Source organism: Amphiura filiformis, chromosome 3 (assembly GCF_039555335.1).
Source record: "Amphiura filiformis chromosome 3, Afil_fr2py, whole genome shotgun sequence".
In the NCBI taxonomy this organism is placed as follows: Eukaryota; Metazoa; Echinodermata; class Ophiuroidea; order Amphilepidida; family Amphiuridae; genus Amphiura; species Amphiura filiformis.
Window position 1 is genome coordinate 72,847,964 of NC_092630.1, and position 26,614 is coordinate 72,874,577.

Consider the following 26,614-nt stretch of genomic DNA (forward strand, 5'->3'; position numbering starts at 1 on the left):
TGTAAAATGAAGGCCTAATTGAAGCCATTTGGTGGACTATTTTGCACTATTTATTGTGTAAAATTTTATGTTTCAAAAGGCCGAAAATTTGCGAAATGAAGGCCCAATTGAAGCCATTCGTGGACAAGTTTTAACCTTTATAAATAAATTACCCTATATTGCTTTAGATGTAAACATAAAGTTGCGCACACAGGGGGGTGTCTGAGGAGGGATATGGCCCCCTCAGAAGTGAGAAACTTTTGCAAAATGAAGACCTAATTGAAGCCATTTGGTGGACCATTTTTACACTATCATTGCGTTTTAAAACAAAAAAAAGGTTTGTAAAATTTTAAATGTAACACTGACACTTTATAGGCCTAAGACTTGAGATTCGCAATTAAAGCATGCATGGTGTTGAATTGAAGTCGGCTCGAGTCCGTCTTAATAGGCCTACTGACTTTGGTGACAAAATGTGACGGGCCCTACATATCGGTGGGCCCGCCGTATTTTCACATGCTTTTAGGCAGAGGACCCGCCTTCAAGCAAAATAATCACATACCTATATAGACTGACCTGACTGCGATTTAGGCATGGGCCTACTATACGTGCAATTTAACCTTTTCCTTCTCCTTTTCTCCCTTTTTCTTCTTTTTTTTCTCCTTTTCTCCTCTTTCTCTTCTCTTCTCTCCTTTCCTCTTTTTTTTGGGAGGAGGGGGGGGGCCGGGCCCGCCGGCCCCCCCCCCTGAATCCGCGCCTGCGTTTAGCGACGGGCAGCCAATTCAGGATGGCTTGTACATTGGATCTCTTCTTTGCTGTCAACCTAGCTGCAGAATTCTGTATTCTCTGTAACTTCTCGAGATGATATTGAGGCAAGCCATACAGCAGAGAATTGCAAAAGTCAAGACGCGATGTTACAAATGCGTGTATGAGCCTCTCTGTGGTTTTTAGGTCCAGATATTTCCTGATTTGTATTTTGTGAATGACCAAAACTGCAGAGCGACAGATATTGTTCACCTGTTGAGTCATGCGCAGTTCATTATCGAGAATAACTCCCAGATTACGAGCCTCAGATGATGGAATAATTGGAGACGATCCGACGTGAACTGCTTGGATAGGATTGCAAGGCACAAAACGTGAAGCAAAGCACAACACCTCAGTTTTACTTTCGTTAAACTTTAGCTTATTGGACATTGACCAGGTACTGATGTCATTCACACACATTTCCAGATTCTGCAGGGCACTGTCTCTTTCTGATGGATGGTAGACGACATATAGCTGAGTATCGTCAGCATACATTACACAGTTTAGACCATGAGTAGTGATGATGTCCTGCAAATGACCGCTATACATAGTAAACAAAATTGATTCAATGACTGACCCTTGTGGTACTCCGAAACAAAGCTCGTGGTTTTCAGAAAGAGTCTTACCGATCGCAACCGCTTGGTAACGAGCAGCCAGATAAGATGTAAATCACGAGAGTGCAGTAGAAGTAATTCCATACCGAGTCTACCGAGATTATAAACGTTGCAGCAGACTTTTGTGATCAAGAGTATCAAAGGCTGCCGAAAGATCTGATAGCACAAGAGCAGCTTCATTGTGTTGATCTACAGTGCGCAAAAAGATTATCTTCCACTCTTAGAAGTGCCTTGTCCGTGCTGTGGCAGCGACGATATGCTGATTGCATTCTGGCACCACAGAGATGTTGTTCCTCGAGATAAGTTTGCAGTAGACTATGCCATAGTCGAATTTTATTAAAAATATGTTATTATTAGCCATGATGAACCCATTTCGTTGAACTCAAAATTATACTGATGTTTATTAAAATTAAAGTATTCAATAGTAAAATGGTCATAAAGAGTTAAAAATATCAGATGATTAGTGACAATAAAAGTAATTGAATGCAACATTATCTTGCATAATTATAATGGCTCACACAATTCTGATTTTGGAATCTACCAGTTTATTGATAGCGACCCCGAAAATCCGACTATGGACTTTGAATTTTAAGCAGAACTTTACCCCCTGGACTTTGCTCTCTAAAAACACACTGTCAAGCATACTTGTTTATCAGTCCATTAACCACAAGTACTAAGCATGGTATAGTACAAGACGCGCTAGATGTTTGATGAGAGATGAACTTTCGCGTCAACACAAAAGCGCCGCAAATACCGCAGATAGTTGTGTACGGTGTAGTTAATTGTAATGACGCGGGCCCGGAAGATTTAAACCATAGCGAGATATGGGCGACCAATCACAAGGCAGATCCATTTAAAGATGCATTACATCATGGCCAATTTTAGTTAGGCCAGAAATTGGCCTAACTCTCCATAGAGTCCCGTGTTAAAAATCTTAACCACAAGGCAAAGTCAGTAGTCCACTTGGGAAGATATCAAACAGAGGGAGTGCGGTGACTGAAAAAATCAGATACAGATGTGAAAATCTATCAGTTGCACACAAATCAATATAAATCAGAGTTTTATGCTTAAATGTAATAGCCAGAGTATGCAAAATGGGCAAGTGGACTACGGAGAAGTCCAAGTTTGCAGCTGCTTTGCAACAACACGTTCTAATATCTTTGCAAGGAGAGGAAATTTGATATTGGCCTGTAGTTCTGCAGTGACTCTGTGTCCAGGGTTGGTTTCTTGAGAAGAGGATGTTTTGTAAATAGCTTACCTGATACTGTTAATTGTACATGTAATATGTATGCTGATGATACCACACTTCTTTGTACTGCTAATGACCCTTCTACTCTTCAATCAGAACTACAGACAAACTTATATCATATTGCTGATTGGTTCAAGAGTAACAATCTTACTTTAAACATTACGAAAACAAAGTTTATGGTCTTTGGTACTCGTCATATATTGGAAAAGTTCAAAAATGTTCATATATATTATAATAATGATAACATTGAGTGTGTGGAAGAATACAAATACCTTGGTGTTACATTTGACGCTATCTTGTCTTGGTCAAATCACATTAACAAAACGTCTTCTTGTATTTCCAAACGTTGTGGTATTTTTAAACGTATTTTAATATTTAAAAATATTATGTTCCAAGAGATACTCTCATCATGCTTGCTTATGCACTTGTCATGCTAAACTTTGATTATTGTAGCTCTGTTTGGTCTAATTGTTGTGTATACTTAGCTTTCAAACTCTCTTCAAATTCTGCATAACAGACTAACTCGCATTATCTTATCTGCTGATATTAGAACACATGTTAATGATATAATGACTATCTTGCAATGGAACAAATTAAATGATAGATGGTCTAACCAAATGATGGTACTAATATTCAAGTGCCTTAAAGGTATGGCTCCAAGTTACATATCATCTCAATTTAATTTCATGTATAGCATGCATTCCAAAGGTACCAGGAGTCAAACCAACTATAGCCTCCATGACGTGTCATGGAATATTAATGCTGGGAAAAGAACTTGTACTTCACGTGCTGCCAAACTTTGGAACAGTCTTTCTGCTGATATTATTATTAAATGTAATTATGAATCCATGAGTCTCTCTCAATTTAAGCATAGGATTCTTACTTCATAAATTTGTTTATTCCATCTGCATTTATAGGTCCATCTGTGTATATATGTATATGTAATTTTATAATTGTTGATAATTTATTGATAAGAAAGGACCATTTAGTACAAATGTATATTTGTGAAATATTATAGATATCTGGAATGATTTTCCCAATTATACTTCTGGTGGTTAGTGCACGACAAAGCCGCAAATTTCTCCTTCGTCACCAGTCATGACACCAGAGCCCATTTTCTGAAACAGTAAAAACCATAAACCAAAATGTCAAATTTAGGTATATATAAATATAAATTCAGACACATAACATAACATATAAACATAACATAACATAACATAACATAACATAACATAACATAACATAACATAACAACATAACATAACATAACATAACATAACATAACATAACATAACATAACATAACATAACATAACATAACATAACATAACATAACATATCATAACTTAACATAACTTTTACCTAAGTACAGCCTGTCTCAAAAAAAATTGTGCAAGTGAAAAGCGCCCTCTGTGGCAATTAGAAAATACCGTTGTGGCATAATGCTTACATCAACGTCACGGGCGCAGTCTTAGCTCTCAAATGCCGTTTGTTCTGTTCAATTTGCTTGTTTCAATTTCGAAATATGTTTATTTTACAACGAAAGGGTAAAATCACAATTGTGCCACTTTTACTAGGGAAGAGAGCTGTACATGCATAAATCAATGATAGCTGATGTTGATGAGTCTAATGCACTCCCCCTTTCGGGGCGCATGTATTAGACGCATCAACATCAGCACGCGTGCATTATTTTTTGTCTAATATATCTCCCAACAGGTAATACGCGTTCATTAACCTACCACATGCATAAGTGCACAATATTTGTTTGTCTTTTAACATGTCTTAAGTGACTAAGAGAACAGTATTTACCATGATAAAATCATTGACATGCACATGAAAAAAGAGAATCATCATTCCTGCATAATGTTTAAACAGTAAAACAGTCAAAAATATTTTGTCTTGTGTAATTGATGCATTCTTTTTATTTCACGAAGGAACTCTTGATAAACTTGATGCTATTACTGTTACATGTAAAGCCCTCTTCCCTAGTAAAAGTGGCACAATTGTGATTTTACCCTTTCGTCTTTAACTAAACATAACTATACTAAACAAGCAAATTGAACAGCACAAACGGCACTTGAGAGCTAAGACTACGCCCTTGACGTTGATATAAGCATTATGTCACAACGGTATTTTCTAATTGCCAGAGAGGGCGCTTTTCACTTGCACAATTTTTTTTGAGACAGGCTGTATAATCAAATAGGTTAGACTGAGAATCGTACCTAGCACCTCTTTTACCCGTCTTTCACCCATTAGACCAGTGGCGTATGTGCTGTCGCCGACGTATTAAATTTTAATAATTGCACATAAGCTTTTTAATAATGCAATTGTATAGCATATCACCTGAGGTATCATTTCTAATACAACCTGGTAATACAGTCTCCTGTCATGCCCGTGATCAGGGAAAATACATTATTCATTTTATACACAACTTCAGTAATCGGGGGGGTCTTGGTGAGCTAAGAAAGGGTCATGAAACGTGTAAATATAACTTTTTTTCAACCTGAAATGGTCAAATATGAGATTAATTTCGTCAAAATCACCTGCACACAGGCGTTTCTCTTCTCTTTTTCTACAATGTTTTTCTCTCTCTTTTTTGATTCTCGGCGGCGCGCGCCCGTTTAAAAAGGGCTGCATACGCTACTGCCTTTAATATATGTTCAAGAGTAGGTGAATGTTGTATAACGTACAATCGACACAGCGAACCCCTGCGTCTTCACTATGGTCACAATTTCCAATGCCCCAACCATTATGATTGCATTCATCCAGTCTGTTTTCTGATCCTGTACATTCAACATTATCCAGCCATATCACCCCAGAGCCCTGGCCAAAGGTAGCACGACCAACTCCTTGGGCAGCACCATAAGGAAGTCCGAGTTGACGGCAAACTACTCGTGCATCATTAACCCCCCCAAAGGTCATGGCAAACTGTTCCCCATGCGTTATCATAAAACACTTCTACTCGACCTTCGTTGATATTAGAGCCACCAACAAGACGTATTTGAACGGCATTGACCGCTTGAAATAAACAAGAGGACAAAATAATTAATTTCGTCAAAATCACTTGCACACAGGCGTTTCTCTTATCTTTTTCTCCAATGTTCCTCTCTCTTTTTTTTTTTCTTCTTTTTTTTTTTGATCCCCAGGGCGCGCGCCCGTTTAAAAGGGCTGCATACGTATATATATATGTTCAAGAGTAGGTGAATGTTGTATAACTTACAATTGACACAGCGAACCCCTGCATCTTCCCGGTGATCACAATTTTCTATGCCCCATCCTCGATGATTGCATTCATCCAGCCTGTTTTCTGATCCTGTACATTGCACGTTATCCAGCCATATCTCCCCAGAGCCCTGTCCAAAGGCAGCATTACCAATCGCTTCGGCAGCACCATGCGGAAGTCCGAGTTGACGGCAAACGACTCGTGCATCATTAACGTCCCAAAAGTCATCGCAAACTGTTCCCCAGGCGTTACTATAAAACACTTCCACTCGACCTTCGTTGTTGTTTGAGCCACCAACAAGACGTATTTGAACGGCATTGGCTGCTTGAAATAATCAAAGGAGGACAAATTACATGAATTTGTTAAGGTATTACTTTTTATACAGATAAAATTCCATCAATGTTTCATTTAAATACTCAAAGGTGGGTAATCAAAACTAGGATATGGACTAGAAGTTTATTAAATATCAATATTAGATATAATAAGTTAAAATATATGATCATTATTCCAATTAAATAAAGTTGAATAGAGGATAGAATGTGTCACTGCTATCCCTTCTCTCTGGGTGGCCTTGTTAATGTTTGAAACTGCTTATGATTTGCTTGGTTGGATCACGTGGTTGGATTACTAGTAGTTCCAATAGGAGCTTCAGTGCTAGCTTACCCTAGCAAACACACAGCGTTTTATAGATGTCGGGTTTAATATATCCGGGATGGTTATATCAAGGGTACATAAAAGGTTTTAATATAACCGTTTCAATTACATTTTGTGTTTGCTGGATAGTAATATTAAATATTCTGGATCCTGATATCTCCACAGCTATTCCCCATAACTCAAGTTTGTACCGGACCGTTGTATTTGGTAGAATTACATATGATTTAGTTAGGGAAAGAAGGCGTCTTCAGGGCAAAAAAATTCCATGACGGTCAAAATTAGAAAAAAAAATTAAAGGGACCACTGTTCAAATTATCCTTTAAAATTCCCTTTTAAGGTAGGACTGTATTTACAGAACACGAACTCAAGACCTCACCTGGCCTGAAAATGGCTGAAAGTAGGTTCGATCCAATAATGCCAACTCTTCCAAACCATTTTTAAGATGAGGAGGTTGACAAATAACATGGCTGACGTCATTGGAAATCCAATATCCTCGACGAACAATTTGAATTTGATTTTATGATTCAGAAACCCATGAACATGATGCAGAATTTCAAATTTAAAGGCATAATGTCTTGATTTCTATCAAGATTTAATTTTGTTACTCTTTACTCAAAATGCTGAAATAATATTTAGTAATAACGGTCAGTAAGGATTTTTATCCATTTTAACCCGAAATAACAAGGTAACGTGAAAGAAATCCTCTGGCTATTTTTTGTCGTTCAATATGGAATTCTATGGGGGACTTAATGTGTGAATTATGACATTATGTCAAAATTGTTCTATTATCCTGGCTATTTTTGCCGTTCAATATGGAATTCTATGGGGGACCTAACCCTAACCCTACCCGTGGTTTTTTGGCTATCGGAAGGGAAAGAAGGAACGAAAAAGGAGAGAAGATGAAGAAGAAAGTCCCTTGGCACCCCCGGGATTCGAACCTCGGACCCCTCGCATGCCACGCAGAAGATCCCCAGCATGTAGCTACACAGGTGACGTTGGCCCGACCAACGATTCCTGGGTATATATGACTTGGTCTGATTGCGTCATCAAGTCCCGTGGAATGCATGCACGCAGAGTGGTTTTAATAGTGAGCTTTAGTGAGTCCTAGTTGGGTTAGGGTTAAGGAGGCATATATGAAAAACATGCATGGTCACTAATGTGTGAATTATGTCAAAATGGTTCTATTATCCTGCCAAACACAACGAATTTGGCTGATTCCGTTGGGAAATACGTAACTTAATATGGCAAAAAATCAGGTTTAAAGAGAATTAATCAATTTCATAATACATTAATAATAGATCGTACAATAAATTGGTAAGATTTAATTTAAATCTGGTCAACCAGACATATCTATTTTTGACGGACGACGCGACGTTTCGATTGAAACCTTCAGTCTTCAGCTGGGTTTTGATGCAAACGACCTTGAGTACCAGGCACTTTCGGTATTGATGACAATCGCCAAGGAATGTCCTTTATGATTCGGTCCCAGTACCGTTGTGGCATAATGCTTACATCAACGTCACGGGCGCAGTCTTAGCTCTCAAATGCCGTTTGTTCTGTTCAATTTGCTTGTTTCAATTTCGAAATATGTTTATTTTACAACGAAAGGGTAAAATCACAATTGTGCCACTTTTACTAGGGAAGAGAGCTGTACATGCATAAATCAATGATAGCTGATGTTGATGAGTCTAATGCACTCCCCCCTTTCGGGGCGCATGTATTAGACGCATCAACATCAGCACGCGTGCATTATTTTGTCTAATATATCTCCCAACAGGTAATACGCGTTCATTAACCTACAACATGCATAAGTGCACAATATTTGTTTGTCTTTTAACATGTCTTAAGTGACTAAGAGAACAGTATTTACCATGATAAAATCATTGACATGCACATGAAAAAAGAGAATCATCATTCCTGCATAATGTTTAAACAGTAAAAAAAGTCAAAAATATTTTGTCTTGTGTAATTGATGCATTCTTTTGATTTCACGAAGGAACTCTTGATAAACTTGATGCTATTACTGTTACATGTAAAGCCCTCTTCCCTAGTAAAAGTGGCACAATTGTGATTTTACCCTTTCGTCTTTAACTAAACATAACTATACTAAACAAGCAAATTGAACAGCACAAACGGCACTTGAGAGCTAAGACTACGCCCTTGACGTTGATATAAGCATTATGTCACAACGGTATTTTCTAATTGCCAGAGAGGGCGCTTTTCACTTGCACAATTGTTTTTGAGACAGGCTGTATAATCAAATAGGTTAGACTGAGAATCGTACCTAGCACCTCTTTTACCCGTCTTTCACCCATTAGACCAGTGGCGTATGTGCTGTCGCCGACGTATTAAATTTTAATAATTGCACATAAGCTTTTTAATAATGCAATTGTATAGCATATCACCTGAGGTATCATTTCTAATACAACCTGGTAATACAGTCTCCTGTCATGCCCGTGATCAGGGAAAATACATTATTCGTTTTATACACAACTTCAGTAATCGGGGGGGGGGGGGGGGCTTGGTGAGCTAAGAAAGGGTCATGAAACGTGTAAATATAACTTTTTTTCAACCTGAAATGGTCAAATATGAGATTAATTTCGTCAAAATCATCTGCACACAGGCGTTTCTCTTCTCTTTTTCTACAATGTTTTTCTCTCTCTTTTTTGATTCTCGGCGGCGCGCGCCCGTTTAAAAAGGGCTGCATACGCTACTGCCTTTAATATATGTTCAAGAGTAGGTGAATGTTGTATAACGTACAATCGACACAGCGAACCCCTGCGTCTTCACTATGGTCACAATTTCCAATGCCCCAACCATTATGATTGCATTCATCCAGTCTGTTTTCTGATCCTGTACATTCAACATTATCCAGCCATATCACCCCAGAGCCCTGGCCAAAGGTAGCACGACCAACTCCTTGGGCAGCACCATAAGGAAGTCCGAGTTGACGGCAAACTACTCGTGCATCATTAACCCCCCAAAGGTCATGGCAAACTGTTCCCCATGCGTTATCATAAAACACTTCTACTCGACCTTCGTTGATATTAGAGCCACCAACAAGACGTATTTGAACGGCATTGACCGCTTGAAATAAACAAGAGGACAAAATAATTAATTTCGTCAAAATCACTTGCACACAGGCGTTTCTCTTATCTTTTTCTCCAATGTTCCTCTCTTTTTTTTTTTCTTCTTTTTTTTTTTTGATCCCCGGGGCGCGCGCCCGTTTAAAAAGGGCTGCATACGTATATATATATGTTCAAGAGTAGGTGAATGTTGTATAACTTACAATTGACACAGCGAACCCCTGCATCTTCCCGGTGATCACAATTTTCTATGCCCCATCCTCGATGATTGCATTCATCCAGCCTGTTTTCTGATCCTGTACATTGCACGTTATCCAGCCATATCTCCCCAGAGCCCTGTCCAAAGGCAGCATTACCAATCGCTTCGGCAGCACCATGCGGAAGTCCGAGTTGACGGCAAACGACTCGTGCATCATTAACGTCCCAAAAGTCATCGCAAACTGTTCCCCAGGCGTTACTATAAAACACTTCCACTCGACCTTCGTTGTTGTTTGAGCCACCAACAAGACGTATTTGAACGGCATTGGCTGCTTGAAATAATCAAAGGAGGACAAATTACATGAATTTGTTAAGGTATTACTTTTTATACAGATAAAATTCCATCAATGTTTCATTTAAATACTCAAAGGTGGGTAATCAAAACTAGGATATGGACTAGAAGTTTATTAAATATCAATATTAGATATAATCAGTTAAAAAATCTGATCATTATTCCAATTAAATAAAGTTGAATAGAGGATAGAATGTGTCACTGCTATCCCTTCTCTCTGGGTGGCCTTGTTAATGTTTGAAACTGCTTATGATTTGCTTGGTTGGATCACGTGGTTGGATTACTAGTAGTTCCAATAGGAGCTTCAGTGCTAGCTTACCCTAGCAAACACACAGCGTTTTATAGATGTCGGGTTTAATATATCCGGGATGGTTATATCAAGGGTACATAAAAGGTTTTAATATAACCGTTTCAATTACATTTTGTGTTTGCTGGATAGTAATATTAAATATTCTGGATCCTGATATCTCCACAGCTATTCCCCATAACTCAAGTTTGTACCGGACCGTTGTATTTGGTAGAATTACATATGATTTAGTTAGGGAAAGAAGGCGTCTTCAGGGCAAAAAAATTCCATGACGGTCAAAATTAGAAAAAAAAAAAAAAAAAATTAAAGGGACCACTGTTCAAATTATCCTTTAAAATTCCCTTTTAAGGTAGGACTGTATTTACAGAACACGAACTCAAGACCTCACCTGGCCTGAAAATGGCTGAAAGTAGGTTCGATCCAATAATGCCAACTCTTCCAAACCATTTTTAAGATGTGGAGGTTGACAAATAACATGGCTGACGTCATTGGAAATCCAATATCCTCGACGAACAATTTGAATTTGATTTTATGATTCAGAAACCCATGAACATGATGCAGAATTTCAAATTTAAAGGCATAATGTCTTGATTTCTATCAAGATTTAATTTTGTTACTCTTTACTCAAAATGCTGAAATAATATTTAGTAATAACGGTCAGTAAGGATTTTTATCCATTTTAACCCGAAATAACAAGGTAACGTGAAAGAAATCCCTCTGGCTATTTTTGTCGTTCAATATGGAATTCTATGGGGACTTAATGTGTGAATTATGACATTATGTCAAAATTGTTCTATTATGCTGGCTATTTTTGTCGTTCAATATGGAATTCTTTGGGGGGCCTCACCTAACCCTACCCGTGGTTTTTGTAATATCGGAAGGGAAAGAAGGAACGAAAAAGGAGAGAAGATGAAGAAGAAAGTCCCTTGGCACCCCCGGGATTCGAACCTCGGACCCCTCGCATGCCACGCAGAAGATCCCCAGCATGTAGCTACACAGGTGACGTTGGCCCGACCAACGCTTCCCTGGGTATATATGACTTGGTCTGATTGCGTCATCAAGTCCCGTGGAATGCATGCACGCAGAGTGGTTTTAATAGTGAGCTTTAGTGAGTCCTAGTTGGGTTAGGGTTAAGGAGGCATATATGAAAAACATGCATGGTCACTAATGTGTGAATTATGTCAAAATGGTTCTATTATCCTGCCAAACACAACGAATTTGGCTGATTCCGTTGGGAAATACGTAACTTAATATGGCAAAAAATCAGGTTTAAAGAGAATTAATCAATTTCATAATACATTAATAATAGATCGTACAATAAATTGGTAAGATTTAATTTAAATCTGGTCAACCAGACATATCTATTTTTGACGGACGACGCGACGTTTCGATTGAAACCTTCAGTCTTCAGCTGGGTTTTGATGCAAACGACCTTGAGTACCAGGCACTTTCGGTATTGATGACAATCGCCAAGGAATGTCCTTTATGATTCGGTCCCAGTCTTGTGACAGTTTGATCCAGACGCCTCCTCCAACCCAGCTTAAGACTGAAGGTTTCTGTCGCAACCGTGAACCTAAAAAAGATACCCAAAAGGATCATACACAGTGATACAGGGGCAAAATTAAACATGCTCAAAATTCAGTGAAAAGCATTATTATTTGTCTGGGCCTAAGGGTCACAAAAATATGTGACTACGCCACTGACTGCTCCACAGGCCAATAACCCCAAAAGATTCAAAGAAAGATAGTGGAGTAAGAAATTCGGTATGACTACTTCTTTGATCTGATGATGTGTTGATCATATTATTTGATTCAATTATGGGACCACTGCTTCCACGTGTCTCACTACCACTACCCCATCGACCCCAAGTGCTAAAGAAAATAGAGCAATGAAATGGATAATCATCCGGTAGAATGGCTACATCTTTCATTTTGTCGAGACAATCATACTTACAGCAAGTTTGCGTTTCACAATTTTGAATTTCATGTAAGAGTCCACGACACCCTTCACTACGACCGCAAGTTCTAATTCTACTCCTAGATGCGCTACCACATGTATGACTACAACTGCTCCACGCTCCCCATTCTAAAAAATTGAAAAGAAATTAGAGTAAGAAAGAGCCCAATAGAAAAATTTCACCGTTGATAATTTATTAATGGGCAATTCCATGGTAACTTGTGCTGCACTTTTAGGTATCCTTTTACATACTTAATGCTGTAGCTGTTAAAATCATTTAAGTGGAATCTGTATTTTGTATTTTAATGCCAAACATTCAAGGCTAGATCCTCATAGTATTGCTAAACGAAGATATCAACTTTTGTACGCATGGGACAGTCAGTTGTGAAAACGCTAACTCGTGCTACGAGCATAGGACATTCATTTTCATTTTGATGGTGTCCTAAATAAAAAAAAAAACCACTAAAGCCTGATTGATTATAAGTGATTGATTGATATGATAAGTAACTACTATTTTAAGGTTTATCTTGATATATATTTAGAAGATTTACCCATCATAGGTTTACAATTGCTTGCAAAAAACTTGTGCTGTGGTAACTCGTGTTACAAAGATCACACCACAAATCCCTTCTATCTGACTGAACAAATAACAGCCAATGTGTTTATTAATTTGAATGGAAAAAAGTTTGGAATGAAGGCTAATGTGCCCATTTTTGTGATAATGATTGTTTTGTGATGAAAGATGAAATACATTACAATTCTAAAATGTTCAAGTAATAAGGTTTTCAGCTTCTGTTGACGTTACAACAGAGAGAAACTATGTAGAATTTGGTATGGTATACCCCATGTTCGATGCACCACTGTAAAAATCAAACCCAGCAACTACCAAAAATGCTGGCTGTATACTTTTATATTCTTTAGACCAATAATCTAGCAGTTATGAGGCTCGAAAGTTTCCATAATTCTGGGGTTAAGACCACCCTTAAGTATATAAATCAGAGATTCATGTAAAATATCTCATTTTGTCTTTAATATGCAGCTTTCGGCTTAACCATCAAGATGCTATGTTAGGACATCTATCATATTAACATATTAACAAAATCACCAAAATCTTAATTTTGGTGATTTTTACTATCCTCCAAATGAGCAAATCACTGGATGGGCCTTTAATTGTTTACCCTAGATGTAAACAACTTCCGTTAGTTACATACTTAGATACATACGGGAATAACTTTAACATACAGACATTGATGCAAAACTTAGCGTTACATTATGTAGATTATTCTTACGGCAAGGTTGTGTGCTACAAAATCCTGTTTCACTGACTGGTCCTCTGCATGCACCATAAACCGAACAAGTCCTGTATCTAGATCTACTGCCACCGCCACATGGCTCGCTACAACTGCTCCACGTGCCCCACGGATGCCATCCTAAAGAAGATACAAAAGAGTGAAATAAAAATGAGCTAAAATGGATCAAATACAAAATTGACAAGAAACGTAGAATAAGGAACTATGCTACACACAACTAACAGGTAATGAACGTTTATTATGAAAATGGATCAATTTTACACCCTGGGTTTTCAGAGATATTTATATATTTGTTGGATCTTTATACCACGGAAGTAAGACATGGTGCAGCATGGTAAGATGAACATGACGGTTGTGTCTTCAAGTCAAAAATGATATATTGGTTGCAGATTATTAATTAAATCACCTGCAAGAGTGATAATTAAATTGCCTTTTAAGTTTTAGTAGGTTCAAAATTCCATGGCTTTGGAAATAAATAACCTCATGTAACGAAGCACGTAATCAATTTACTTTATAGTCTGAAATGATAAATTTCATTTACATACATGCAATAACCCTTCTCAACTGACATATCAATTTGTAAGCGCTCTTTAGCAAAGTCATAGTTCATTGAATTTACAACAGTATGACAAAACAGGCGAAAATAGTAACTTTTTGCACAAGATTTGCAATTTAAAGAGAATTGACCATTGCTCATTCTAGTGACTAGTGACGCTAGTATATGGACATATAAGTGTGCTTTTTCATTTAATGACATAAAATTTGAAAAATATTGTAAGGAACACTTGCGGTTTTGATTTTAAAACCTAAATTTGGGTCAAAAAATGTGCTTGGATAGGTAGTTTTCAACAGATTTTCAACATTCGCCTTGTTATAACATGGAATTGCGTTATCTGTTGACCTAGTGACGAAAAAGTGTTTTAGGGGGAAGTGTTAGCTTCGTTTGATATTTTAAAAATTCTGATTGGATGAAGGGAACACTCGAGGTTTCGACAAAAACCAATCAAAGAGACCCATTTTTCAGCTAGAAGTTCCACAGCTCTTACAATGCTATGTACTCAACCGTATAGTGTAATCAAAGACTGTGCGGAGACAATTCACTGCTTGCTGTTCTCTGCTTGGAAGTTCTTGGGCGAAAATGTGTGCTCAGGTGTATCGAGGTAGAAACTGTGGGCATGATGGTTTATAAGAGAATCGTTTCTGTATACAAACCTTTCCATATGGTCCATGGCTTGACTAGCTCCTACGGATTATTTTCAACGGTCATTATCTGCTTTTTTCTGTTTTATTGTATATTGTCTTGCATCATTTTAAACTAAAATATACTCGGATAAACTCAATTATAAATGACGATCGTACTTACGGGCAGGGCAAGTTTGCGTGTTGCAACTGTCGGATTCATATAACGATCCACGACAACCTTTACTACGATCGCAAGTTCTAATTCTACTCCTAGATCCACCGCCACATGTACTACTACAACTGCTCCACGCTTCCCATTCTATAAAAGGTGACAAGAAACCTGGCTAAGAGAATTGGCCTACTACCGCTAGGAAAAAAATATCTTTGATGTAATGATTTGTTTATGTACATTATTGTGCTGCAATTTATGTGGAACACTCATGGTGCACCATAATCATCAGAAGTTCTCTATCTAGTCCTCTTTCTACCACCACATGTCCGCCCACAACTTCCCCACGACTCTGATCATGCTCATGTGATAAAAAAAAGAAATCGAAGACGGATGGGATGCTTGATTTACTAATCTGTTAAATTGAAACGAAATTGCCTTCCCATATAGAGACTAAGTCTATTGCATTTAATCCTTTATAATAGGATAAATCGGAGGAAGACTCATAGTCAATGGTTAATTGCTGCATTTGTTCAGTCTTCTTTCTCCATAAGCATGATAAGTTGGATCAAAGTAGTCCCCGAAAAATACAATTTTGTAACTTCGGAAGCCTCCGTTATAGAAATACGTCGAAACTTTGACATTCTTTCCTGCCTTCTTCGAATATGCTAGCATATTGTTTATCATACCTATGGAATACGGAATACTATCTGAGCTACAACTTGGTACAGGGTGTCCCAGAATGATCTACACCGTGTTTGAAAAATTATATTAAAAATATATAGTGTTTCTAAGTTTGATAAGTACAATACAATGTCACACATGCCACCGACTTATTCTGTGACTTTCATGGAAATAGCTTGGTTCGTTTTGGCGTGACATTGATATTACTGAAAATGGACGAAAACTGCATGTGTCTAATTTACAGCACAAAGGCGTCATCACATGGATGTTTTATCACCATCGTCCAACCGTACTGTGCAATATATTGGCAAAATCCTACATTGTTTTATAGGTAATACACCAAATTTGGGACAGATGTAGAGCTTACAATGCTGAATAATTCTTGATTGGAGTTAAGTGAAACAATTCAATATGATTTTTACATCTTTTCCCCAAAATGTCATTATTGCAGAGAATATAACTTCCTCATGGATCCTCCGCAGTCAATTATAATCTTATCCGTTACGTAGCTGTGGGTTTGCCAATATACCGGGGACATATTAAAATAATACTACGACACTAAGGACAAACATTCTCTATACTTTTATGACAAATCCATCTCTGCCGCAATTTAAAATGATGAAACTCATACACCACAATAATTATCTTTAACACTACCGCCAAAGAAAGAATAGTATATGGTCACACAAGCATAACAAATCCTTTGTTCTGTAATAAATATGTGCTGGACAGTCATTTTACAGGTTTTCAAAATAGGTTTTTTTTTCCAAAACTTCGAACTCTCCATTTTTTACGCAAAATCATGTAACTTCTATTATAAACGTCCAATTTCTAAAATCTAAAATTCCTAAGAAAGCTTAGAATTTTAACAATATTACCAATAGTAATGCTCTTCATACCTACAAAAATTCAACTTTCCCGGTATAGATCACTCTGGGACACCCTGTATATAATATATCACCTCTGTTTTAAATCAGCTATACCCATAATCATACCATGCTTAATTGTTTCATTGCCGTACATGTAAACATGTTTCCATAAGTTACAAACCGTTTACGGCAATAACTTATACATTAACCCTAACACTGACCCAGGTTTTTTGCTATCGGAAGTCACAGAAGATCCGAAAAAGTCAAGAAGAAGAATTATTGACTTGGCACCCCCGGATTCGAACCTTTGACCCCTCGCATGCCAACCGCACGATCGCGGACCGGGAGCTACACGGCTAATTGCTGCCCGGCCAGCAATTCCGTGCGCATTTGACACTTAGGGTGATTGCGTCATCGCAGACCCTGGGATGCATGCATGCGCACAATTTTTCATCGTGGTATTCTGTGGTATTTTTGGGTGTAAGGGTTAATGCAAAACCAAGCGTGGCATTATAGAGATTATTCTTATGGCAAGGTTCTGTTCTACAAAATCCTGTTTCACTAACTGGTCCTCTGCATGCACCATAAACAGAACAAGTCCTGTATCTAGTTCTACTTCCACCGCCACATGGCTCGCTACAACTGCTCCACGTTTCCCATGGATACCATCCTAAAAAAGATGCAAACAAGAACTGTCTTTAAAAAAAGACAACGCCAGAGATGAAGATGTTTCATAATAATTCTTCATGCATAATTACCTGGAATACTGGTAATAATATTAAATATTTTGTGTGTTGAATAATTAAGCGGAGTGGGATATGCTTCCGGGTGGGGAAATATTTTTTTATTATATTCTTTACTTTTTTTCTCTAACATTTGACACCACGTGGGGGTCATACGTTTGTGGCATTTCAAGATATGTCCATTTCAGACCAAAAAGCAAGTAAAATTCACTATTATAGGCTGATACCATTTCATGGTTCAGCAAAAACAGTTTAATATCAACAGTTATTTCTATTTTTATTATTATTTATTTTATTATTAAAAATCTACTCGTATTAAAACACACAACAGTGAAATCTTACAATTTGTACAGTATAGTCGTGATAAAATGCGCTAGAGTGCGTTTATTTTCATTTTTATTTTATTTTTATTTTCATTTCATCTGTAAAAATAGAGAAACCAAATGCAATGTTATATTTTGTTCACAATACGGGAGTCATTAAAATGATACCAATCACTTTCTTCATAACTTTTGTCACAAATAATCATGGGTTTTATCTACCTCGTGATTGCAATAACTTGTCCATTTCTTGTTGGTGAAATTCGAAACTAAATTGAGATTGTGTTAATTGAATTCAAATTCAAATGATGTTTCTTCGTAAAATAAAATCTTTTATGACGTCAAGCTTTAGAAGGTTGCTAAGTATAAAAATAGATGTTCCTGTAAGTTTTGAGATGAAAGTTGTTGTCATTGATGGGAATCTTGAATGCTGTACATTAATTCGACTTTTGTTGCATTTGAAATTTGAAAAAAGTACTAGTATTGTCAAAATGCATGTATGTACCCGTGAATGTCTCGTTTGAGTTCCAGGTTCGAATCCACTTTTTGTTGGACTTGACTCGGATACAAAAGGATTCAGTGCGGCTTGGACACGGACAAAAATAATCCTCTCATGTTTCATCAGGCAACTGGCCCGTTGGACTGGTCACGTGAATAATCCTATCATGCTAAATAGCAGAGCATTTTGACCCTTGGGTCCGTATGCACAAAAGAGTTAGACCGGGTCTAAAGTTAGACCTGGTCTAAGTGGAATTTAGTTCCATCGGGAATGGTCTTTTACTTTTATTTCCTTCTGAGAGTAGATAGCAAATTTTAAAGATTTAAATGCGAAGTTTAAAAATAATACAAAATAACTTAAGAAAATGTAAAGGAAAATGTCCTTTCTCCTGGGACTAAATTCCGCATAGACCAGGTCTAACTTTAGACTCGGTCCAACTCTTTTGTGCATACGGACCTTGGAAATTATATCATATTTTGAATAACACTGACCGATTTCACAAAAGGGACCTGACCATCCTGAATGACACCTACAGTCATACCCATTGACGCCATCCTCACAATTTCCACCGTTGCGACAAGGCATGCTAGCACACTCATTGAAATCTGAAAAAAAAAACGCAGTCCAAGGTGACATATCACTAGTGCACTGCTATCAAAGGTTTTATTATATGATATATATACCAAAGATACTCCTTGGATATACTGACCATTTCTAGTTATAAGCATCAAGACCTTAATTCACAGTACATTCCTGTGCAACCTGCAATGCATTGACAGTTATTCTCATCAATTAATACCGTCTACACATTTCACGCACGGGTTACATAGCAGAAACAATTCTCCAAACTCATCTGAACAGTTTGATGCAGGATTTGTCCATTTGATGCACTAACGACACGAAAATGTTATGGAGATAACCTCTCTAGTGTCCCAATGTGAGCCTAAATACTACATATTTGTTATATCACCTTATATCGATGGATATCCACATCAATCATTATGCACATAATAATATTTACAAGCTATACATAAATTATATTAAGTAGATCAATGATGATATAATTATAATAATACAATACAAACACACTTATATATGGCACTTGATGTCAAAGGAACTCAACGCTTTATCAAGGAAGTCGCCAAAAAGAAAAAGGGAAAGTGCAAAACAACCAAGAAAAACGGATATTTGAGGCTTACAAACAACGCTAGTCATGGTATTGACAGGCCCGTAAGTGTTTCGCAGGTGGAAATTGCTTGATATTTAGATTTCAAATAGACATGAGTAATATCTAAGCAAATAATAATACAGTTTCCTCACTTATTTTGCATGAAGGGCCTGACCATCCCGGAAGACACTGACACTCATATCCATCGATTCTATCCAAGCATGTTCCGCCATTAAGGCAAGGCATGCTACCACACTCATCAATATCTGAAAAAGATGATAATATTAGATCTCACACAACAAATAGAAATCTAATCGACATCAGTCTGAAATAGCTATTATCGCAATTAACTTGATACAAAACTATCTAGCAAAATTAATACACTTAGATAATAAACAGTAAATCCAGACATATTAATAGGAATACAAGATGTCGATATTCATGAATTTTTTTTAAATGACTACTGTAAAAATTCAGACAAATTGGGGGAGCCCTGTATTTGTATTTGGCACAGTCGTGAATGGCATTCGTCAATAACCGTGATCGAAATTTTAATTTTTACCATTGATTTAATAGTTTCACAAAAAAGGTGGATAAGTCTTGAGAACGAATGAATGGAATAGAAAACTCAGGTTTTGTATTTGAACTGATTCTTGTATGTATAAGTTAGTGATGAATTATCTCAACATATCAATTTGAAAGCAGTCGACTTTGGGCATGGTATCACAGGCCTTGCCGTCTAGTTTTCAAAGGCGAGTGGTCAATCGCTCGATACCTTGGTGATAGGTGAGTGATCGAATCACTCGCTAGTGGTCGAATCACTCCCTAGGTCTGAAAGAGCAATCAGTATGACACACTTACGCACTGCTGACATCCTGTCTTTCAGAAATCAAGACTAATTTATTATGATAAATTGAATACATTGGAAGTGCTAAAACTTGAATGTAAATTAGATTCAATTTGGGTGATTCGCAGCGAGCGATATTTATTGTCTATGGTGAGTGGAAAATCGCTCGCTAGAAATTGAGTTTGGGCGAGCGGTGGCGAGCGAGAGCGTTCGCTCGCCTCAAACGGCAAGGCCTGGTATCATCGCTATCCATTCTGGAAATTTTGCAAAAATATCACTGGGATCGTTGATAAAAACGTCAAAATGTAAAGGTTTCCACAGCTGATTTTACAGATTTGAGGTAAACCTAAGCAACATCATATCAAATAATAATTGTATTTCCTCACTTATTTCGCATGAAGGACCTGACCATCCTGGAAGACATTGACACTCGTATCCATCGACTCTATCCAAACATGTTCCGCCATTAAGGCAAGGCATGCTACCACACTCATCAATATCTGAAAAAAGATAATAACATTTAGATCTTACACAACAAATAGAAATCTAACTGATTGACGTCAGGCTGCCAAAGCCAGGGGCGTAGCCAACTTTCTTGATCGGGGGGATGAAAATTTCCGGGGCAAAGACGAAAAAAATCCCGGTTGTATCTTTTTGACCCGGTATTGTCGGTGAGATATATACAAATATCGTTTTTTAGAGAGACTGTACCGGTAAAGTCTTCGAGTTTCCTCCAAAACAGGCTTTATTGAGACAATAAAGGGAAAGTGCAAAAACAACCAAGAAAACTGGATATTTGAGACTTACAAACAACGTTGGTCATGGTATCTTTGTTGTCCATATCGCTTGGACCACCGATAACAAAATGTCTTCACAAGTGTTTGAAGGTGGAAATTGCATGATATTTCGATATCAAAAAGCCCTGAGTAATATTCAATCAAATAATTAAGTTTCCTTACTTATATCACATGCAGGACCTGACCATCCCGGAAGACATTGACACTCATATCCATCGATTCTATCCAAACATGTTCCGCCATTAAGGCAAGGCATGCTACCACACTCATCAATATCTGAAAAAGATGAAAACATTTAGGTGTCACACAACAAATAGCAATCTAATCGACATCAGTCTGAAATAGCTATTATCGCAATTAACTTGATACAAAACTATCTAGCAAAATTAATACACTTAGATAATAAACAGTAAATCCAGACATATTAATAGGAATACAAGATGTCGATATTCATGAATTTTTTTTTAATGACTACTGTAAAAATTCAGACAAATTGGGGGAGCCTTGTTTTTGTATTTGGCACAATCGTGAATAACTGTGATCGAAATTTTAACTTTTACCATTGATTTAATACAGGGTGTCCCAAAAAAAAGAGGCCCCTCGTTGCGCCCTCTTTTTCTCCTATTTCTGAAAAGTTGATTAAGTATATTTTGGTATGTAAAGAAACCTTAAATTGTTAGCTTTAATAAACCAAAACAATTATTTCAATCGGCTCACAACTTTTGAAGATATGCCCTTTTGAATAAAAGTACCCGTTTTTTACTCTGTCCACGGATAGCAAACAGAGTTGTTGGGATGGCTCATGCTGTGGAGTGGCCTGCACGATCACCAGACCTCACACCACCTTTTTTTCCTTTGTGGCAAAATCTAAGATCTTCGCAAACGTATTACTGACGGCGCAAAAGGATGGTGCGCACTGCAATTGATGCAATGAGGACCGGGGCTGAAACCTGTATTCGCCAAGGAGGCCACCAGGTAGATAGGGCAGAGCAGCACAGTAAACTCAGTTCAGAAGAACCAAAGACAAACCAAACAGCCTTTTAGGGCTACCGTTTATCCTAAAAAGAAAAATGACTTATGTTGTAAATAAAAAAAGAAATCAAGAAACAACAAAGTAAGAAAGTAAAAACATAATAAAACAAAAGACACAAATAACCAAGAAAAAATAAGTAATTGCAAGTAAAGCAAAAGAAGCACAAATTAATGACACTATTAACAAAATCCATTGCCCATAAACCCACCGGTAAAGCCCATTCCATAAATAAAGTTATTTTATAAAGTTATCATTGAGGAATGTTTGATATTCATGCATGGTATGTGTACTCCTTTTTAATCTTTGAAGTAGCCAAATCTTCTCCGTGGACAGAGTGAAAAACGGGTACATTTATTTAAAAGAGCATATCATCAAAAGTTGTGAACCGATTGATAAAATTGTTTTGGTGTATTAAAGCTAACGATTCAAGGTTTATTTACATACCAAAATATATTTGATTAAATTTTCAGAAATATGAGAAAAAGGGGGCGCAATGAGGGGCCTCTTTTTTTTGGGACACCCTGTAATTTGAAAAAAAATGAGAGGTGGATAAGTCTTGACAACGAATCAATGGAATAAAAAACTCAGGTTTTGTATTTGAACTGATTCTTGTATGTATAAGTTAGTGATGAATTATCTCAACATATCAATTTGAAAGCAGTATGATATTTCGATATCAAAAAGCCCTAAGTAATATTCAATCAAATAATTAAGTTTCTTACTTGTATCACATGCAGGACCTGACCATCCCGGAAGACATTGACACTCATATCCATTGATTCTATCCAAACATGTTCCGCCATTAAGGCAAGGCATACTACCACACTCATCAATATCTGAAAAAGATGATAACAGTTAGATTTCACACAACAAATATAAATCTAATTGACGTCAGGCTGAAATAGCTATTATAACCATGTATACTATCGGAATTAACATTATACAGAACAAAGCAGCAAAATTAATATACTTAGATATAGAGAAGCAGTAATTCCAGACAAATATTTATATAATATTGAATGGCTTTGAGTGTGAAACAAGAAAATATTGCACGAGATAGAAAAATATTGCACGAGTCGAAGACGAGTGCAATATTTTTCTATCGAGTGCAATATTTTCTTGTATCACACGAAAATAAGCCATTCAATATTATTATTATTATTTATATCAGGCTTTTTTACTTACCTTACTGATGAGTATTCCAATCAAAAGTTCCGAATTTCCAAACATTCAAAAGTTCCAACAGTTAATGTTTCGAATGTTCAAAAGTTCAACATGTAACACGAAGCAAACGTTTCCAAAAGTTCCAACAGTTTTAACAACTTTTTCGGCAAAAAATCAAATACCAACATTTTCCAACAAGTTTTTTTAAAAGTGGATGTTCCAAATAATCCAACAGCAAACATCTATTTACAGTCCTGTTTTGAAAGTTATCTATTGTAGTAGTTTAAAGTCACATTGCAGTTATTCAGCACAAATGGGTGCTGCTGCTGCTGGACCTGCATAGTGCGACGTGTGGTGGTACTAGTACTAGTATTATTACTGATCAAAGGAACCGAGTTAGTGCTAGTTGATAGAGCAATTTCTTGCATTCTGCTCTATTTGCTGATTTTGTTCTGAGTGAACAATCTCCTCAATGTGAGCTCAAGATCAACAAAATCCATAGCTTCATAATCTTGTTTCTCATTGACGAAATCCATATCTGCTGCAGCTTGAGGCACTGGAGGTCTACTTACTGTTGCTGGTGCGGTTGGCTTTGGCTTTGCAATTGTAGACTTATCTTCAGGCCTATGCCCAAGCGACCGTGACAGTGCATCCGACATGTCCTGCTTCCTTGCATCCTTTACCCTTCCAACGTAACCTGCCAGACTTCCTTCATTTGCGTGACCAGACACTTTGCATATATCTCGGGTAGCAAAGCCTTCTCCATCGAGGATTGTGATACAGGTTGCGCGAATACAGTGGTTTGTGTACACCTTTGAAAGCTCCGCTTGCTTTGATAAGACGTTCATGAAGCTACCCAGCGTTGTCTGTCCAACTGGTGATTTCTTGTACCAGGGACAGTCTGAATCTGCAGGTGCAACTCGTTTTGGAGTTTGGAAGAATGCTTCACAGTCAGGATTAAGTTTAGAGACATACATTTTGAAAGATGCGACCGGGCATTCATCGGTATTGGTTGCGTACATTCGCCCTGCATCTGTTCTTGATGATGTGTTGTCTTCTTGCGTCTTTTTTGTCAACTCGTCTACAGCTTGCATAACATACTCTTGTCCATCTGAATCGGCCTCTACGATAAAGTGACCCTTCTTCAAATCTCTTAAATTCTCTCTGCCTCTACGGCAGATATATAGCATGAGCTCAAACCAAACCTTGTATTGAAGTCCAGCCGGTGAATCTTGATTAAAAACTCCAGACCGATACAAGGTTTCAATGTCATTCTCATCAATCGATGCATGGTGCTTAACATCTCCGTTGCCAATTTTTTAAGCTGAACCAATACCGCTTTGAATGAAACATTGGCATCCGTAAACTCCGTGTCTTTAATTATGTCAATAAATCCAGGCCACTCGTTCTTTAGATGGCGATTCAGGCCAGTACGAATCCCGTTCATGGATGCTGTTTTGTATTCATTACCGTCTGTTTTCCGAAGCTCCGCGTAAAATTTTTCCAGCAGTTTCGCTAATTCCACCTTGTCCAGAGATTCAAAATTTTCAGGCTGCCCCTTTTCCCGAAGGTACGCTCGAAGAATATTCACAGATTTTTTCGTTGCCTTGATTGTGTTTTCAGAATCTTTATTCCTTAAAAGCTCGTTAAATTCTTCTTCGCTGAGGCTCGCGAATATCCCGGGTCAAGGAGCAGCCATTGTTGTTGTCATAGTGGTACCATGCGTGACTAGGCTCCAATGATCCAATACAACGCTCGTGATAAACACGCGGTATCACCAAAAATACGATTGATCAATATTCAGCTGTAAACGTTCCCGGATGTTGTACAATATTTTCATGAATATTGTAAAGCATCCGGGAACTTTGCAAAAAGTATACAATACACAGTTTTGTTGTTGCGATAAAAAGCCTGATATAAATAATAATCATGAATACTGTAAAACTAATATACTTAGATATAGATAAGCAGTAATTCCAGAACAATATTCATGACTACTGTAAAACTTCAGAAAAATAAGGGAACCAAATATTTGCATTTGGCACAGTCGTGAATGACATTCGTCAATATCTGTGATAGAAATTTTCATTTTTACCATTGGTTTAATAGTTTCATTTTGAAAAAAAGAAGAAGAAAAGATTGAGAGGTGGATAAGGCTTGAGAACGAATCAATGGAATAGAAAACTCAGGTTTTGTCAACGCCATTGTATTTGAACTGATTCTTGAATGTATATATTAATGATGAATTATCTCAAAATCAATTTGAAAGCAGCTGACTTTGGGCATGGTATCATCGCTATCCATTCTGAAAATTCTGCAATAAAATCATTGGGATCGTTGATAAAAACGTCAAAATGTAAAAGTTTCCACAACTGTTTTTGCAGCGGGAAGTAACAGATTTGAGGTAAACATCATATCAAATAATAATAAGGTTTCCTTACTTATTTCGCATGAAGGACCTGACCATCCCGGAAGACATTGACACTCATATCCATCGATTCTATCCAAACATGTTCCACCATTAAGGCAAGGCATGCTACCACACTCATCAATATCTGAAATAGATGATAACATTTAGATCTCACACAACAAATTAATAGAAATCTAATTGACGTTAGGCTGCCATAGCCAGGGGCGTAGCCAGCTTTCTTGGAGAGGGGGGGGATGAAAATTTCCGGGGCAAAGACGAAAAAAATCCCAGTTGCATCTTTTTGACCTGGTATTGTTGGTGGGATATATACATACACCGGGGTTTTAGAGAGACTATACATTTAAAATCTTCGAGTTTCCCAAAAAAGGCTTTATCGGGACAATAAAGGGAAATTGCAAAACAACCAAGAAAACTGGATATTTGAGACTTACAAACAACGTTTATGGTATCATTGCTATCCATATCGCTTAGACCACCGATAAAATTTTATTTTCAAAAGTGTTTTGTAAGTGAACGTTGCATGATATTTCGATATCAAAAAACCCTGAGTGTATATCCAATCAAATTATAAAGTTTCCTTACTTATTTCACATGAAGGACCTGACCATCCTGAAAGACATTGACACTCATATCCATCGATTCTATCCAAACATGTTCCGCCATTAATGCAAGGCATGCTACCACACTCATCAACATCTGAGAAAAGGTGATAATATTTAGGTGTCACACAACAAAATACAAATCGGATCATGTCTAACCTGCTTAAATTTTGTTATGTTTTTGTGTTGTTGTTGCTGTTGATTTATTGTTTTGGTGTTTTTTATTTTATATTCTCAAATATGAAAAGGTTTTAATATCTATCTCATTTCTATTTGCAGGCTTGCCATACATAAATAATAACAAGAAGGCCAATGATAATATAATTATAATAATATAATACAATATAATACAACACAATTATATATGGCACTTTCGGTGCA

At 37.2% G+C, this 26,614-nt stretch overlaps 2 protein-coding genes across 2 annotated transcripts; both read right to left on the reverse strand.

The window, feature by feature from the left end:
* Nucleotides 1–740: 740 nt before the first annotated feature.
* On the reverse strand, nucleotides 741–26,324 carry LOC140147485 (uncharacterized). The gene is given in 17 exon segments (XM_072169262.1): nucleotides 741–3,761; nucleotides 5,333–5,552; nucleotides 5,554–5,660; nucleotides 5,863–6,189; nucleotides 9,280–9,606; nucleotides 9,809–10,132; nucleotides 12,416–12,547; nucleotides 13,708–13,848; nucleotides 15,092–15,229; nucleotides 17,132–17,302; nucleotides 18,686–18,799; nucleotides 19,515–19,628; nucleotides 20,596–20,709; nucleotides 21,169–21,282; nucleotides 22,762–22,875; nucleotides 25,645–25,758; nucleotides 26,217–26,324. Coding segments are annotated over 17 exon segments (2,667 nt in total). The 5' UTR covers nucleotides 26,311–26,324; the 3' UTR covers nucleotides 741–3,759.
* LOC140149311 (uncharacterized protein KIAA1958-like) lies at nucleotides 23,309–24,884 on the reverse strand (the record flags this gene model as incomplete). The annotated part of the gene is given in 2 exon segments (XM_072171577.1): nucleotides 23,309–24,518; nucleotides 24,521–24,884. Coding segments are annotated over 2 exon segments (1,245 nt in total), but the record flags the coding sequence as incomplete, so codon positions are not given.
* Nucleotides 26,325–26,614: the final 290 nt, after the last annotated feature.